Source organism: Pithys albifrons, chromosome 8 (assembly GCF_047495875.1).
Source record: "Pithys albifrons albifrons isolate INPA30051 chromosome 8, PitAlb_v1, whole genome shotgun sequence".
In the NCBI taxonomy this organism is placed as follows: domain Eukaryota; kingdom Metazoa; phylum Chordata; class Aves; order Passeriformes; family Thamnophilidae; genus Pithys; species Pithys albifrons.
Window position 1 is genome coordinate 26,719,066 of NC_092465.1, and position 17,740 is coordinate 26,736,805.

Genomic DNA, 17,740 nt, shown 5'->3' on the forward strand with positions numbered 1-17,740 from the left:
CTTCTGACTGTCAAGGACTGTATTATATGTGCAGGCTCAGCCCACTGTAAAGCATGATTACATTTTAAGTGTTCAAATCTAGCATCACCTCTAGCTACGTCATAGCACAGTCAGTGGGGGTGTGTAACTGGAAAGCATGTGTGATATACATTGACATACTCAAGTGTATGTGTAGAAAGGCAGGAAGTTCTCATTCGAATTATTTGTGAACCTTTTTATCTACAAATTATTTGATAAGTATTAGCATTTTTTTGATAATACGATTCTAATGAAACAAAATAAGCAGTATGAATCCCATTCTGCACTTAAAAGCTCCTGTCTGTCAGACAGAGGCTCCCAGTGTGCTCATCTGTTTCTTTAGGGAACCTTTTTCTCCATGCCTGTTAAAGACTTTCTCCAGAACATCTTTATTTTTCAGTATGCAGAGTCCTGAGGCCATTAATCTTTACTGGGGTAACCAAGTCTGCTAGACCCTTTTCATTTATACTCCTGTGGTTCAAATTATACTGGTTTTTATGTTGTACTTCTAGATACAGTCAGCAGCAAACACTGACTTCTGTCAGGCATTGCATCTCTGCGTATTTCTTCTGTTCTTTGTGTCTTCCTCCACGCTCCATTATTTCCTGTAAATGCTATTTATTGCATACTGTGGTCAGCATTCTGCCAGATCCATCTCCCTGCACTTAATTACACTGTGTTGAAGAGTAGCTGAGCAGTTAACAGAAGAGCTCACAGAGCCTTGCTGTACATTTTTTTTCCTCCAGCATGAATGTTGAATCATTGAATATCATCTCAGATCGAAATTTACCTGAATATGTTTTACTCTTCCAAAGAGATTGCACAATGGCCCTGATTAGCAGCAGCATTTTGTAATACCACTTAGGGCTTTATCACAGTGGAATACTGCCAATAACAGTCTTTAATTCACTTATATGTACCAATTAATTTCTGTCAAGTTTCTATTAATTTCTTTGCTGTTTTACTTTGTCCCTATCCCCTGTATAATAAGGCATGATTTCCACATCTATGTAGCCAAAATAATTTTTTTTTAAATTAAATCCTCAGCAAATTAATTGTGGTCCTTTGATTTCAGACAACTGTGCCATTTCTCCATTTATGTTCACATTTAATCCAATTTTCACCTGTTAATGTATTTAGGAGAATCTAGGTGGGTCAAGTAACCAAGGAGCAGTAACAATTTTACTGGCTAATTTAGATAAAAAGTTTCAGGATTGGGTTAGGCATATTCGACTGCAAAGTGGAAGGCAGGTGTAGAATTAAATCAGTGTGTGTTCCTGCATGCACATTTGTGAAAAGCTGCATTATATTCAGCATTAATTTTTTTCATCAGAATGATGACCAGCCTTGGTAGCAAAGGTGATTGCCAGAGATAAAAAATTGCTGCATGCACCATTCTGTTTTCTCTGGCACATGTACTGAAAGCTCCAAAAGTTGGGTTCAGGGTTGGTGTTTCAAATTTGTGTGGTGGTTGTTGTTGACGCAGATCTGACTGTATATTTGGTCTTTATTTTTCATTGTTAGGATTGGTGCAAAGCATCAGGAGTTACGACAAAAGCAACTGAGAGGCCTCAGTGATTATTCTGCTGGTCCTGGAGGACCTGACATTGATGATGATGAGGTGGATCCAAATTATGCCAGAGTAAACCACTTCCGGGAGGCTTATCCATCAGCCAGCATCTACAGGGCATCATCACCAGCAGCAGCAGAAACCTTTGTATATCCACATGATTCTTCTTCGGCACCAATGGAGAGGGAGCATTTGGAAGGACTGTATGCAAAAATAAACAAGCAGCACTACCCACAGATTTCTGGTGACAGGTAATATCGCCACCTGGCATTACCAAAAATGGTAATTCGATGGGGAGGGAGCCTGGGCAGGGGCAGGGGGGCCAGACATGGGACTGCTCAGGTACCCTAAACCTGTTTTTACTGACTAGAAAGCCATGGATTTCCTCTTAACCAAAACCATGATTTGCTGCAGTAGTAACCTAAGAGCATCTGAGCAGGGCAGCAGTCAAACAGAAACCACTGAAGAAAAGTCCATATTTCACAAACAGAATGAGTGAACTGACTCCAGTCCAATTCCTGTACTGCTGAGAGAGTGTTTTTTCCTCCTTCAATGAGGAAAAGTTCTTACCCTGCAGCAAAAATAATCTCAGTTTTCAGATCTCTTTCGATCCTGCTGATCATCAAGTGTCTATTAGTAACAGGTTTTTTATGATAGCATGATATATTGCATATGTTTATAGTTTAGTTTTTCCCAGCTGTGTGATATTACACACTTTCAATTAGTTTGGGGAGAGGACTGGGAGTCATGGCATTTTTATGCAGACTGTGAAGTGTGGCTTCACAAGACTGATTGCCTTTCATGGCCTTTCCAATAACTAAGTGGGAAGGAAAGAACAATTTTTAATCCTTACTGTCAAGCTTCCAGCATTAAAGAAAGATCGTCAAGTTTTTTCCTGGGTTAAAAGGAAAACAGACATTCCTTTTGAGTTGATGATGTACCCACCATTATGATGATTTTCAGATTGGTTGCTTCTGGAATTTGGGGCTAAAAGAACATGAGACTTCATTACTATTATGGCATTAATATATCAACATTGGCTTTTTCAAACCAACGTATGAGTGTGTGGGCAAGATATACAAGTCTACATGAAAAGAAGAGCTCACAGAGGACAGATGTGGGGGACTTAAGGAATTGTGCATGCTTTGAGTTCATGTTACAATCTGTAGTGTCTCCCCATAGCCTCGATCTGTGCTATGTAATACCACACTCTTTAATTTTGGAGAAATATGTCAGCACAGATATAGGAGTGTTTCCAGTTTGTGGCATCGTTGGACTTTAAAAATGTCTACTGAGTCATTGTTATAAATAGTAATAAAACATTTCTGACATAAATCTAAGTTTGTAGCAGGGAATGGGCCAAGTATTTCTCTCTTCTTCACCTAAATCCAGTACAGTAGAGTTCTTTCCAAGCATAATGACAGTGCTGTTTCCCTTTCTTCCATGTGATTAACTCTTCCCCTACTGCATGAAATAAGAGGTAGTGATCCCTGCTTTTTGCCAGCTGGTGGGTTTTTATTTACTAGGTAAGTCTTAAGGTGATTGCCACTGGATGTTGCATGTAGTAAAGGGATCAGAAATGGAGTTTGTACCAACTCAATAAACCAAGATCTGGGAATTTCCAGCAGGAGTAAGTCTAAATTCCCATTTGTGTATCTTTCAAATTTATACAGTTGTAACTCAGTTGGAGTAAGACATTGTTATAAAAGTTGCCTCATAATTTCAGTTTTAGCAGGACTTTATAGCTTTACATTTTAGAAACATCATCACTTCTGAAGTGTGGCCTGTGGATTGTCTTTCCATGCAGCAAAAAGAAATGCTCAAGTCTTTCATTCTGGCCTCTTTTACTTGATTGATTTTATTGTGGTTTGACTATACTGAATGAACTCTTGACCTCCTATGGGGACAAGATGGAAGTCCCAACCAACTTTGGATTCCATGTTGGGATCCTGGATTTCAGTGTGGAGTTAGCTGTAATTGCATGGTAACATGGTAACTCATTGAAAGACTAAAACCAAATCATCTAACAGGCAAGGAAAGTTACCTCATAGCTGAGCCCATGATCAGACGGCATGCTGAGAGGGTGTTCCATCTGTGTTAATTCTGTACTGAAAGATCAACAGTCCCCAACAACTTTGCTTTGTTGAATCTCTTAGGCCTGTAGAGGCTGTTTAACCAGATTAGGAAAAAAGTAGGAAATGTGGGATTCTTACTAGGCAGCCTTTGTTCTTTTTTTAAATATTACTTTTTTTTGTCTGAGAGACAAAATGGTGTTGTTATTCACCAGCAGAAATGTGCCAAACATGAATAATTCTATGTGAATTTATGCAGTGGGTCGGGAGGTCTCGGCCAACAGTTGTTGAATAAAGTGGCAACTTCAGGCAAGGAAATCTTTCTGTGCTGGAGGGAGAGTATTGAAAGGAGAAAGAAATATGGAAAGAAAAATCCCTGGATAACATGTTAATTTAAAAAAACAATCTGCTTCCAAGGGTCAGTTACGAAAACTACCTTGTCTGTCTCCAAATTATGGGAAAGGGCTATAATGGATGCTTATGAGCCAAACCGATGTTATTTTGTGTTTGCAGGGCTAAACGTTTATCAGCACATTTGTCATGTAAATGCTTATGCTTTGGTCTTGCTAACACATGCATGCCTTCTCTCAGAGTTTTGCTATTAGTTTTACTTTAGATGGATGGCTTTGTCTCCCACCCGTGACTTTCGAGTTGTAATAGAGCTCATGGAGACTTGATCAGTGACTAAAGTAAATGGGCTGGGGGCAGAAGGGGGATTTGAACACAGAGAGAATAGATGACTTCATTTTAGTCTGAGAATTCCAGTTATGTGTCATTATGATAGAGAATTCAAACTCATCATTTGAAACAAGAAGTTAATTTTTATTTTTTATTATTTTTGCAGAATAATGTATTAACATATTTAATGCCTTTTAGAAGTCGGAGGCAGTCTGTAAAGTATGAAGCTCACTTTGCTGGTCAGAGAAGAGCTGTTTGCAATTTGCATACACTTACTTTCCCTTTTCTCATCACCAGAGTCCATCAAGTGTTCCTGGTTCATTCTTTGCAGTAGATTCCCAGTTTAGACTGAGAATGTCAATCAGTATGCAGAAAAGCAGTGGACTGCACATGTATGAAGTCTTATGAAGTATGTTTGGTGCCTCCAGCACTGCTCTCAGGGTGCACACAGACCTGCTTCACACTGCTGTTTATGTACTAACATCCCATTTACTTCCACTTGCATCTGGCATCTCAGGGGCTTTTTGCTTTGGGTTTTTGGGGGGTTTGCTTTCTGTCTTATTTGCAACTGTTGTGTCACGTTCTTATGCACTGCTTCACAATTGTTGATTTTTGTCCCAACGATGACTATATTCAGTGAAATAGAAGTAATTTTTTGTGTATATTTTGCTGAAAGCTTTAGAATTCTTAACTAAGAGAGGTGCTATATAAATGTAAATTGTCCTTATTAATGAATATAGCGAAGGCATTAGCATGATCAGTGTATTCTGAGAATATTAAGTTGGAGTGGAAAAAAAAATAGCTGGCAAAATCACACATTTCTTTGTAAATCAAGCATTTTTCTGTTTATTTCTAATTAGCCACAATTTTCTGTGATGCAAATGGCATCCCTAAGGATGGTGCAGGCTGCACAGCCACCTTGTGCAGCTGGGGAGCTCGCAGGGTCTGTGCCGGAGCCGCTGTGCATTCCCAGCCCGTGGCAGGGGCTGCGTGCTCTGTGGCCCATATGTTCCTGGAGCGGGTGGCAAGTCACATCTCGGAGTTTAGTCATCAAGGCTGTGCCATGACAGTGCTAAGTTGCACCATGGCAGAGCCTAGGTGTCAGACCAAAGCCAAAAGAGCAGATGCACAACATTATTATCACTAAAATGTCAGGCATGTCACACGGTGTAACCCTTTCTCACATTTCGGATAAACAATTTCCTCTTTTTTCCTCCCATGAAGATGGTGCTGTCAAGTATATCCAAACACTCCAAGTACATCTCTGAAAAGGTTCTAGAGACTTTGCTCAACTTATTTTCTCAGCCCAGAACTATGAAACATTGAACGTCTGATGCCAAACTCATTGCCAAGTATAATTCTTCATTTATTTATGTGTCTTATCTTGGGGAATTTCAAAGTGCTGGTCTGACAAAAATGAATACAGTTTTTCTTTGTTTAGCAAGAATAAATTCAGAGCTGTATCTTGCTGCAGTTTAAAAAAAATACTAATAAAAAACCGGCTCTTACAAAGGAATAGAGTCCAAAGCCCCAGTCTGATCCAGCTTTTTTTTTTCTGTTTGAAGAAGCTATGTTGGGTCTCACTGTGCAAAATCTTAATTTCTACAATGTTAATTAAGTAATTGAAAAATGGGTCTTACTTATTTCAGGGTGAAAGCTTCCTTATGGCAACTTGCATGCTTTCAGAATGCTCAGTACAGCAGCAAACAAAGTTGAAAATGAGAAAATTAAACACGTATCTCTGTACAACCCTCACTGTGTTCCTTACATCCCACCCTCAGAGCTGGCCAGAGTCATGAGAGAGAGGGGCAAGACTGAGCAGTCTGCCTCTCCCTCTAAAGGATAAAATTGTTGTGTGTGTCCTGAGGAACCACATGACAAATGTAAGCTTTGTCTAAGCCTGAGAGCACAGTAAAAAAGGTCTGGAGTTATGAAATTTAGTAAAGGGAACAATTTTTGATGAAAGGGTAAATGCCTGTCTTTTGGGCAGGTGTAGCCCATTTCCATCCTGCTCAATCTAAGGCCAAAGGAATCCAGAGCTGCACAGGAAAGGATTTGTTACAAAGGGGAGGGATAGGGTTGCCCAGATATGTTACTTAGTCCTATATGCCTCATAAGCCAGAAACTGAAGTTTTCCTGTTCTCAGTTCAGAGCACTGTGGGGATTGCTCATTGTGTGTCCATCTATAACACCTTTGGTCACTGACTAACATAAAAACCATCCACTGCTGTAGGAATGGATGGTTCTTTACACAGGAATGATTATTCTTTAGGATGGATGTCATGGAGGCATGGTGGAAATGGAATGAGGCTGTGTAATATCTACATGCCCTTTGCCACTGTACCTTGCATTACTGTGGAAAGAGAATTATGGTCATGAATTGCAATATTTTTATTTACATAGTGTGAGAAGTACAGGCGAGGTACATACTCTCTCTTACCTTATATCCTCTTCTACTTGGTATCCTAAAATAATCTACGCTCTTTCCCTATCCTGTACTACTCTACATTTCCTAGGAGTCTCCTCTGACTCCTCTGGAATTTATTCTTTCTCAAACATACTACAGGGCCTTCTGAACCTTTGGCTGTGTTCCAGTCATGGTTCTCCATAACGTTAAAACCAGAAACTTAAGTTATGACAACTTACTGTCCGTCTTGGCTGACAGACTTGTGACAACAGTTAAATTCAGGCGGACATTGGCAAGTACAGCAGAGGTTCTGTGGTTTCTGGGGGCTCTCAGTAGAGCTGTCCTGCTCATGGGAGCAGGGCAGCCCAGAAACCCCTTTGGCCACCAGCGCCACAGGAGTGTAGGTGGTGCCACCTGGAGTTACGCTTGTTCTGTGTTTTGCTCCTACTACTATTGGCAATTTTCTTCCTCAGAAAGGATGAGTGGGTGCTGCATGTTCACTGTGCTAACTCAGGGAAACATTCAGTAACTGAACTACTTGGAACAGGTTTAGACAAGCCTTGGATTTATTGCCACCTATATTGGGATAAAAAATTAAAATCTCCTGGAAACATTCAAGCTAAACTACTTCATAGTTAGAATTCACTGTGCTGCTTCCCAGGAACCCTCATCCAGATCTTCCAGCTTTGGGACCTGAGCCCCATCAGTCACTTCTCATGGAAACCCCAGATTTCATGGAAGTCAGGTGACCCTGAGCATTTTAGAGCATGTCTAAGCAGAAGGAAGTTGTCAGAGTGCTGCCACTGCCATGTAATGTGTGCATGCTTGTTCGAGGCCGTGCATTCTTCAGCAGAAATAAACTCTGTCAGGAATAGTCACAAATCTGCCTGTGTGCAGCCTGCCTGCTCGGGTTTGCATTTGGATCACCTCACTTATTGACAGATGTGTAAAATTTTATATACTGCACTCCCACAACTCCCTTGTGACTGTCCTGCTGCAGATGCTGGTGAGCCTGAGTTTTGGCAGCTGTGTTAAGCATTCAGGTTTGTGTTGGGTTTTTTCCCTCCAGCCTTGTCTTTTCTTATGTGATAAATGATTGTATGGAGTTATTTTATGTTAATTCTGCATATTTATTGGTAATGTCCCATTCTTTCAGCCATTTGGATGCAAGTGCAAAAGATAGGTCCCTGGAGAGAAAGCCAGGTCTGTTACTGGAAGATGAGACCATACCAGAGAATACAGAGTAAAATGCAGATGGTGTTGTCAGCCTCTTAAATGTACAAATAAAGACAAAATGAGATCGTCCATGCAGCTGGAATGAAATCATATGGCCTTGCATGTGTTCCTGCTGTAGTGTATTTCCTAGTGTGAGCAAGAAATGCTAAATTCCATCTTACACAGGATGTTGTTTGACCAAAACCTTATACTTGCTTGTTTAACCAGCAGCAGAATGATGTGTATATTAACTTTCCTCTGCATGATGTTTTTTTTAACAAAACACCATTTAATTTTGAATGCTAATATGTGTGTGGTTAATTAAGAAGCCAGAATTGACTATAAGGGTGGTAAGCTTCAAGAAAGAGAGAGGAAGATCGTTACAGTTCTCCTCATAGATAGCTCTTTGTGAACCAGCTGATAATGTGCAAAATTAAGGTTTCGTAAGTGGCATTTTAAATGAATGGTTAATGGCTGAAGATTAATTAAACTGAGTTGTTCAAAGAGAAGCTGTTAAAATCTTGTTTAGAGGCCACTCATTTCCATACTGAAAGTGCACACCCTAATAGCATTTGGTATTTCCATTTAGTAGGCAAGCAATGTAATTAGATATTTTCCTTGAACAAAGAGGTCTACCTTACTCAATGCACAGGATGGATGGATGGATGGATGTAGCATTGTGGACTGTGTTTTCTTCTTTGTAGTTAACAGTTGTGTGGTAGCAGTACAGACAGAGAAATGCATTACCCCTGAGAATTTGGTAATCTTGAATAAAATTGCTAAATCTTATTTTAATTAAAGTGTAAAGGACATGATTAAGTCTGATGTGGCTCTGTTTTCCCACTACTCTCCAGTAGTCTGTCCTACTTCATACACTTCAGGGTTTTCAAAATAGCCAGCTTTTCATTGCTCCAGGTTGTCTTCTGTCAGAATGAGTCTCTTCGGCCCCATCATTAGCCTTGCAGAGTTGTTCTAGCTAAGAAAAAAAAAAAGGTAGTATGTTTCAGTCAGGTTTATTCTGTACTGCAGTTCTGGTTAAATGATGAATGTGAACCTAATCCCATTTCCCTGTCTGAAGAGAAACAAGCAGAAGGTCATTATGCTGCTCACAGTTGTGAGGCTTGTCCTTCCAGCAAGTCCCTTGCCAAGAAACTGTTTGTTTTTCTTTGTTTTGCGTTTCTCTCATCCCAGTTCCCACTCTTTTTATTAACTATCTCCTGTTTTCTCCCCCAGCTTCTTGACACAGTCATTTTGCCATATGATCTCCTAGCTTCTGGATGTGGAAGTAGTTCATAGAAAGCCCTGGTGACCTGGCCTTGTGCAAGCTTTGCTGTGCAGCCCACTGTAAGATGATTCTGGGTTGCTGACCTCAGAGAGCTCACACTCCATCCAAAACTATGACTTTCAAAAAAAATCCTCTCCTAAGGTTTTTTCCTAGCTGCTGCTAGTTAGATGGGAGAAAGGGCTTCTTTCATTGTAGAGATAATCTTGGCTTAGTAAAACTGAGCAGAAAATAAGGGCATGGGATTTTTTTGTACTAGGCTTTTAAGTCTGTGACTATTATGAATCTGTCTTTTTTGGAGGTGGAGGGATTTGTATATGAGGAGCACAGTCCAGTTCATGTGTATTGGCATCTATATATGCAGACTCCAGCTGATGGACATGAGCTCACAGCAAGCTCTGTCTTGACTTTTCACTTCACTGGATAAATTAGTGATCCAACTCTTCTTAAAAAATAGTCAACGTTTAGTGGGACACAAAGAATCATTTGGCCGAAGTCTGAAATTGTGGACAAAGGATTAAGTTTGAAAGAGAAAATAAAAACAGTTATCACTGGACTGCTTCCAAACTCTGAGTAGCTCCAGTTAAGAGTAGTGATACCTGTCTGGTAAGAATGGAGAAATGTGACAGGGAAAATGGACATAGACTGATTGGAGCCATGAGAAATTTTTTCAGTGTCTTCACTTCTGTTTGTGGTTATCTATGGTCAGTGGGACCTGTGCTGACAGGTTCCTCTGAGTTACAGGTAAAGCAATCCCCAGCCCTCCTTGTCATGAAGCAGAGAGGAGCAGAACAGAGTCCTGAGGGTCTTCAAGCAGCATCACATAATTTATCACACATTCTCAAAATAAATACTCTATTGGTTTTCTCAGATCACCAGGAAAAGTGCTTTCCCTGCAGCACAGGGAACCGTGGGGCACACCTCAGACTTACCAGCATTGCCAGGTTATGCTGCCATCAGGAAATATGCAGCAACACTGCTGGGGTTGTCCAGTATGACTGCTCATGTCCAGGCAAAGTGCTTAACTCTGTGTGGTGCTCACACAGCTAAACTGTGCAGTGGAAACCTTACAGTGGAAACTGCTGCCATCTCTATGCATCCGTAAGATGTAGGGAATTCTTATTGTACACTGATTTTTCTGCAGTCCCAGTCTACCTGGAGTTTACACTGGCAGATCTTTAAGATTTTACTGCTAATCACAGCATAATAAAATATAAAAGGTTTCAGGGGGCCACGGGTCTGACTTCAGAATGAGTCGGTGAGAACCTTCTCATAAAAGTTTCAAGCATCTAATAGCAGGATAAAACAACTGCTTCTAAAAATTGTCCACAGCCTTGTTCCCTGCTTGTGTCAAGATGCCAGGGGCAAAAGGTTACCCAAGCACTTAGTGGGCAGCATTGTTGACAGAAAGTATAGGCAAAAGCATGAACCAAATCTTTTGGTTAGCAGAAAACTGTAAAAACTGATGCTGTTTGAAAAGCTGAAATTCACTCATTATAGTGCTAGCAAAAATATTGGGAGGACTGATGAGATGTGATGGAAATGGCTTAATAGGCAACAGGATGTTGAGTAAAAAGAGAATAATTGTGATTATTGTCTGACAGCTGTGCAGAGCATACAGTCGATGACAAATTCTAAAATGTGCTATTTTTCAATCCATGATCACAAGTCCACTGGCACAGACAGTAATCCAAGGGGTCACAGTAAGCCAAGAAATAGTTTATTGTTTCATCAGCGCAAGTCTTCTGCTGTAGTTAAGTTGGTGGGTACTCTGAACCTCTGTTCCCATGAGGACACCTGGCACCATCCGGAGCCCATGCGTACTGTGGCTAAGGAGCAGTTTCTCTGGCAGGTCGTGCAGCAGCAGAGCATTTGCTGACATTGATCAAGGTACCCGTATTGATCTTGGGATGGTCTAAGAGAATTGTGACTGTTTTGTGGAGAGTGGTGTTAGACTCTCAGAGAAAATGAAAGAAACAACTTGTCCTACACTACATTGTGGTCTGCATCTGAGAGACAGTGAGGTCTTTCATTAGGACAGAGGGACATGAGAAAATGATGTTGCTAAAATATAGCCACGCTAGTTATCTTTTTATGACTAACTTGTCCTTGATGTCTGGAGGCCATTTTTAGAAAGCAGTGGAGGGTGATTGCATGAAAGATTTTATACTCTTCAGTTGCCTGCAAAACAGGACCTTCATTTTTCCTTTCTACGAAACTGAAGTGTAGAAAACCAAAGAAACAGCTCATGATAAAAAATCTGCAGGAGGAGTGAGTGTGGGATACCTCTAGAAAGTGCTAAAATTGAAATAAATGTAAAATCCTTGTAGAGAAATAATGTGCTCTAAATTTATTTTCCCCTTTTTCATTTCTCTCCAGTTTCTCCTGTTTATGTACCAGTAGGTCAGTATGCCAGTTTTGCAGTGTCACAGTCCTCTGTTAACATGCACTCTGGAAGGTTGTGAGCCCCTTCCCTCCAGTGACTTGGAAGCAGTAAGGAGAGAGAAGAAAGAGACAGCTAGTGTTTTAAAATTTCAAATAACATCTTATCATTCAGTCTTTGACCTATATTTATGGTTTAATTCGTTCAATTACTTAATTTTAATCTTAAATAAAATTTTCCAGCATAATAGTATCTTAGGGGCATTTCTTCTCAAACCAGTACTAGCTAGAACATGTCCTTCAGCTGTGGAGTTTATCTGTTATAAACACTTCTGCCCTTAGGCTTAGATGCCTACTTAGTCCTGGATACGGTTATTACCTCGTTAAATGGGAGTAAACTGTAAATGATCATTATGGTATTTACATAAATGCATGTAAAACAATTATCTTGAGACTGGCATGTAAGTTTAAGCATGGAACATGTTTCTAGTGCAAGTGTGCGTGGCCTGGCAATTGAAGAACAAGCAGCAGCAGTGCAGCTTCAGAGGGATGGAAGCACATTCGAAGAGTGGTTGGTCTTGTGGTAAGGTGGGGAGAGGGCAGGTATTTTCTATGCCCGAGTCACCATAATGCTCAATAACTGTCTGAAAGGATTGCTTTAATTGAGCACTTGTGGGCTGTAAGTGTGCTGCAAACCGGGGGACTTGGACTGCCTCTGCTCTGCTCTTGGTTAATGACAGAGGAGGCCCTCTGTGGCTGCAGTCCCTGCTTTCCATGGCAGCAGGTACTTCCAGAACATGGCAAGAGGGTGTGAGGTGGTGGAGAAGGGTTGGGAACAGCATCAGAGCAATAAACCTGTTCTTAATTGTTATTGATTGGTAGTGCACAAATGACAAGTAGTCTGTAGTCCTTCACCTGAGTAAGGTATTGTTGTTTTCCTTTAACATCTTCTGCTGTCCCTGATTTGAAAAAAAAAAAAACCACACCCAAACTAAAATACCCCAAACAAACCAAGAGGCAATTATTTTGTGCCTCAGTATACAATGGCAATGTTTAACCAGCAGCTGCTTCAGAGAGGGAGAATAAAGGGGACTGGGGGAAGGGATTGATCTTTTCCTCCTTTTCTCTGTAAATACCACTGTCTGCATCAGGGGTGATGCTTTGACCTCCTTATTACAGAGCTTGAAAAGTCTCTTGCACTTAGTGACATGTCGTGGCTCCAAAAACTGAATAGGCAGAAGTCTCATTCTCTTTCTTTGAATGCTGCTACAAGTAGATCGTCAATCTAAACATGATAAGTGCTTGAGAATTCCTCCCAAAATTTAGACTCATTAGTCTGAGTACTGGTATTTTTGTCTGTGTGACTTCTAAAATAACAGTATTCTTTCATACCTCTTCTGCACTCTGCCTGCTATCTCATTACTATTAGCTGTGGCAAATATACCAGATGTCTGAGCAGCTTCATTGTTCTGTTGTTTTTCTTTTCAAGACCCTACTGCATAGATAGATGTTAATTTCTCTTTTGTGTTAAAACTTGCCTCCAAGGAATAAGATTACCAGTGTTGAGTCTTTGGCCAGTAGAGGTACTGAGGTCTCACATCTTCTGAATTATTTCTCCCAATGTTTCTACTAGCTCAGTGCATTTATAGTTGTCTGTTCCTCTGTAATGCCTGTGGAACCTTAAATTAATGTCCCTTGACTTGAAGAAAGGAATTTTAACATGTTTTTTAAATGTTTTCTTTATTCTCAGTGTTGAGCAATGGTACACAAAGACACCTGCTCTTCCAAGTGGGTGGAAATTGAAACTCATGACAAGAAAAATGCTGTTTCTCAGAAAAGATCAAAACATGTATTGTTTAAAGCATGGCATAAACAAAATAGATTATATAAGGCCTGTGGGCCCTTGATTGGGATGAGATCACTCACTCGTGGATCCATACCTTTTCTGCTAACAGCACTTTGTACTTATATTTAAAATGCCATGTATGAACTACTGGTTTCCACACTGACTTTGAAAAAGGTAGTTAGAAAGCTGCAGGCACAGTATCAGGACAGCTCCCATCAGAGCCACTGTTGTGTTTGAGTGTCACAGCAGTGGTTCCAGACCTTTAAGAAAACATGTTTCTTTAAAATGGGCCAGGAAACAACTGATTGATTTACAGGTAACAAATGTGAACAGTTTGGATCTGACATTTTTTTCAAGTACAAATTGTGTCATTTGTATAGTTACATAAGCTAGAAATTGTAAATTTATGTTTCACAATCTGAAAAGCAAATGATAGTATGTGGATTTGTGTCTGCTGCTCAGAAAGAAGACTGATCTGCAAGTTCTGTTTCCACCAAAGTAAGTGGCAAAATTTCTGTTGATTGAGATGGGAAATCAGAATTGATCCACCTGCCTGGTTCTCCCTGAAAGAATGAAGTGATATTTTCTTTTCTGTTTTATACTTATTAGTTTCACAGCCAGGTTACTGTAACTTGATCTTTTCTGCCTTATTTCTGCATGACTGTTTTTGTTAACCACTTTTATTACCTTTTGGTCTGTTCTTTGCATCATGCGATTGACAAAATGAGTTTTACCTTTTTTTTTTTACCCTGAAGTTTAGAGCACAGAATATGGAAAAGTCTGAAACATTAATTGGACTAGACTGCAGCATTTAAAGTAACCTATTCTATCGTCCATTTACCTCCCACATGAAATGAAAACTCTATTTTGATCTGAACTGTCACAGATAATTTCTGCACATAAAACACATCCAGAGACAGCTTTCAAATGGAGTTGTCACTTCTTATTTAGCAGGCTGGGGACTCTCTATTGTTGTCAAACCCTCTTTGCAAAGGCATCACTAACAGACCAATTTGCACAGTTGTATGTAAGAGGAGCAATGGTTGTACAGTTTCATGAAATAAAAATTGTATGTAGCTGCTGGAATCCTCTGCAGCTGAACTTACCCACTGCTTAAAAGAAAATTGCTTTTTTTATATATGTATACTGTTTTTGAGCAGATCTTCCTACTGTCTGCTGGTGTGGGGAACGGTTGTTTTTAGTGTAATGAGGTTTTAGTGTGAATAATGATGATTAACATTTAAAAGCTAATACCCAACATTCTGTTATTTTCCTTGAGCTCTACTGGACCCAACGTTTGGCTTTAATCTCCTCACAAATTTCAAAAATTCTAAAGCAAGTGCACTGGGAATATCTCTGAACTCTGAGTACAGAACTGCTGCCTCAGAGTGTATTCCAGCCCAGATGCTGAGGCAGGGCTGTAGGGCACTTGTTTCCACACTGCTGTTCTGGTGGTGGCCACAGTGACCATCTGGTGAGGCTGGCTGGAAGACTTAGCTATGGCATCACAGAAGGAGACAGTTTAAAAGTTGAGAGCTACTATTCTTTAGACTTTATAACATTTAATTTGCCTTCAAACATGATATATTTTCATAAAATAAACTTGCCTCCTGGCCTCACTTGTATTCTCAGAAATTTATGCTATTGGAATATGCAGTTAAATAGTAGTAATGTGTGATTTTTACTTCATTTTCCTCCCAAGGTCGGAAAATTGACCAGGATTAGGGGGTGATGAATTTGGTTAGTGTGATAATTTATCTTTTATTGCTGTCTCCACAACTACTTATGTAGGATTAAACAGCAAAACACAAGCTGGCAAAATGCTCTTCTGACCTAATTCTGCATCACAGATAGGAGACTATCTGCTGATCTATCTGATAAGCATGACTTTGGCAAATCCAGATGTATGTTTGGGAGTGAAAGGAGTGAAACGCAGATGAGGCCCAAGTGCTGGGGTCTGACATTTTCTGCAGCTGCCTGAATCCTTTAGGTGTCTTCAGTGCTGCAGCTGGGGCTGGGGGCAGGACTGGAGGGAGAGAGGGAAGCCGCCTGGTGCAGTGTGGAATCTAAAGAAAAACAAAGCCAAAAGCTAAAGCCTTAGACATTACTGGTCAAAGTGAATTGCCTATTTTAAGGACCATATCTTCTGTAATGAAGCAAGAGGTATAGACTGGAAATCACATTCTGATTAAGTTACTTGCAGAAGATTTGAGGGTTCTTTGTTCAATGTGTCTTAAAGTCCTTCCTGGAGAGTGACATGATGGGGAGGGGGTTTCTCTGTTCCCACTTTTGCCTGTAAATGTAGCACATTCATGAATCACTTTTAATGGCTATCCCATGGGGAGCAGTGAATTAGATGGCAGGGGGGGAAGGGTAATTCTGTGCATTAATAGAGGATATACTTGAATGCAGAAAAATAAGCAATGGAAAAATCTTATGGTCAGTGTGCTTAAGATAGTGATAGGGCACATCTATGGGGTTTTAAACATTGGCCATTGCAGAAAAAAAATATAGCAGATAGAAGTGATCTTTCCTCCTCCCAAATCCTGGTGGCTTAGTTTGCCTTCCTCTCTCCAGGTGGGACAGGTGTACAGAGCTGGGCTGGATGCAGCATACCCATCTATCTGCTGCTCCAGGACTGAAGGATATGGTCCACATCTGTGCTTGGTTGGCAAGCTTATAAAGTTGAGAACCAGAGAATTGAAGGGATGTTTATCCTACACTGGAAACAGTAATTTTGTAGGCAGTATTCTCACAGGTATATTCTGTACATACTCTTCACAGTTACCTGACACCAAAGCAGCTTGGCCCTGTTTGTCCCATAGCTCTATCAGGTTTTTAGTTCTTTTAAATTTAAAAAAACCCCGAAACATATTCTGCCTGTAGTGACCTTAAACAGCATTGAGGCTCCCAAGCTCTGAAATCATCTTTGCAGGCTGCGTAGGCATGTTACGTTTTCCTCTTTCCTAAAACACCCAGTACCACGGTCAGACATCCTGCAGACCAGTATTGTTTCCATATTATGTGGTGCTCCCCCACCTACCTTTACTGTTTCCATTGCTCTCCTGTGTACAGGAACGGGACTGTCTTTTCATTACACATCTCTGCAGAGCCTATTGCAAGGAGAGTTCTATCTCTGATGGGGATGTTGCAGTGGTGTTTTGTCTGCAGGTGTTCCTGAGGCAGTCTTAAAGATTTGAAGGCTGTCTCAAAGCTGTAGGCAGGTAAGGAAGATACCTGTCAGAATCTGGAGTGAGGCCACTTCAGCCTACATAGTTTAGTCTGGCCCTCACTACAGAATTTGAAAAGATCTGTACCCTTATGCATTTGTCTGACCTTTCAGAGCCAACATATGCCAGTTCTTCCCCTGTGGTCCAGACCACCTGGCAAGTGACCTGCTCCAATCAAAGGTGTTGTGTTTAGCTTAATATTGCTGTGTCCTTCTAAGAACACAGTACCATCCAAAAAAACCCAGAACTTCAAAGCTTGCTTTTCTGCAGGTCTGCCTTCAAAACATGAAGCAAACATGTCCCACAGCAATGCCAATTACTGACTCTTGAGAATATCCTTAAGTAGTGGTCACACCGTCATTTCAAAGGCAATATATCGGGCCATTATCTGAGCAAATACAGTGCATGTCACTGAAAATCCATTGATGATGATGAATTCTAGTTACTGATGACTGCAGCCTGATACAGAAGGGTGAGTAGAAGGTAAAACATTAGCCCTTAAGCTCTGAGTTATCTATAAACAGGTCAGGGTTTAGTAAGAGCTCAAGGGACACACAAAATCAAAATGGAAAGCGAGAATCTCAGGGAAGAAGTGAGGAAATAAGGAGGCAAGGAAAGAATAAAGATTAACAAAACTAAATGAAAGCATCCTTTGTTGGGAAGGGAAAAGCAGATTAAAATATTTTTGAAGGAGAAAACTAAGGATTTGAACAGTGACAGGAGCTTCTTTTTGCAGACTGACGGAAAGTTATTTATGTGTCAAAGAGTTAATTCAGGTTTGAAAAAGTCCAAGAGTTACAAGGAAAGTTGAATTGCTTGCTCATTTTGAAACCTTCAAGAAGAAACATACAGGAAAACTATGGGAAAAAATAAGGTGCTAGAAATATACTGTGGGTTGAGATGAGTGCATTTCTGTTTAAAAATGCTGCCATGTCAGTATTGATTTAGTGTCCTGAATTTCACTGTTAAATGAGGTTAACTTGTATGAATCTGAAAGAGTTCAAGATTCTCTTTTTTTTATGTAACTTTTGCTCATGTGA

The 17,740-nt window shown here is 40.3% G+C and overlaps 1 protein-coding gene across 4 annotated transcripts in view; it reads left to right on the forward strand.

Moving 5' to 3' along the window:
• Nucleotides 1-17,740, forward strand: part of PARD3B (par-3 family cell polarity regulator beta) — a 394,364-nt gene that overhangs the window by 311,327 nt on the left and 65,297 nt on the right. For all 4 annotated transcript variants that reach the window (XM_071561897.1, XM_071561898.1, XM_071561899.1 and 1 more), the window contains one exon: nt 1,543-1,839. In XM_071561897.1, the coding sequence (XP_071417998.1) occupies nt 1,543-1,839 (297 nt within the window). The remainder of the gene's footprint in view (nt 1-1,542; nt 1,840-17,740) is intronic.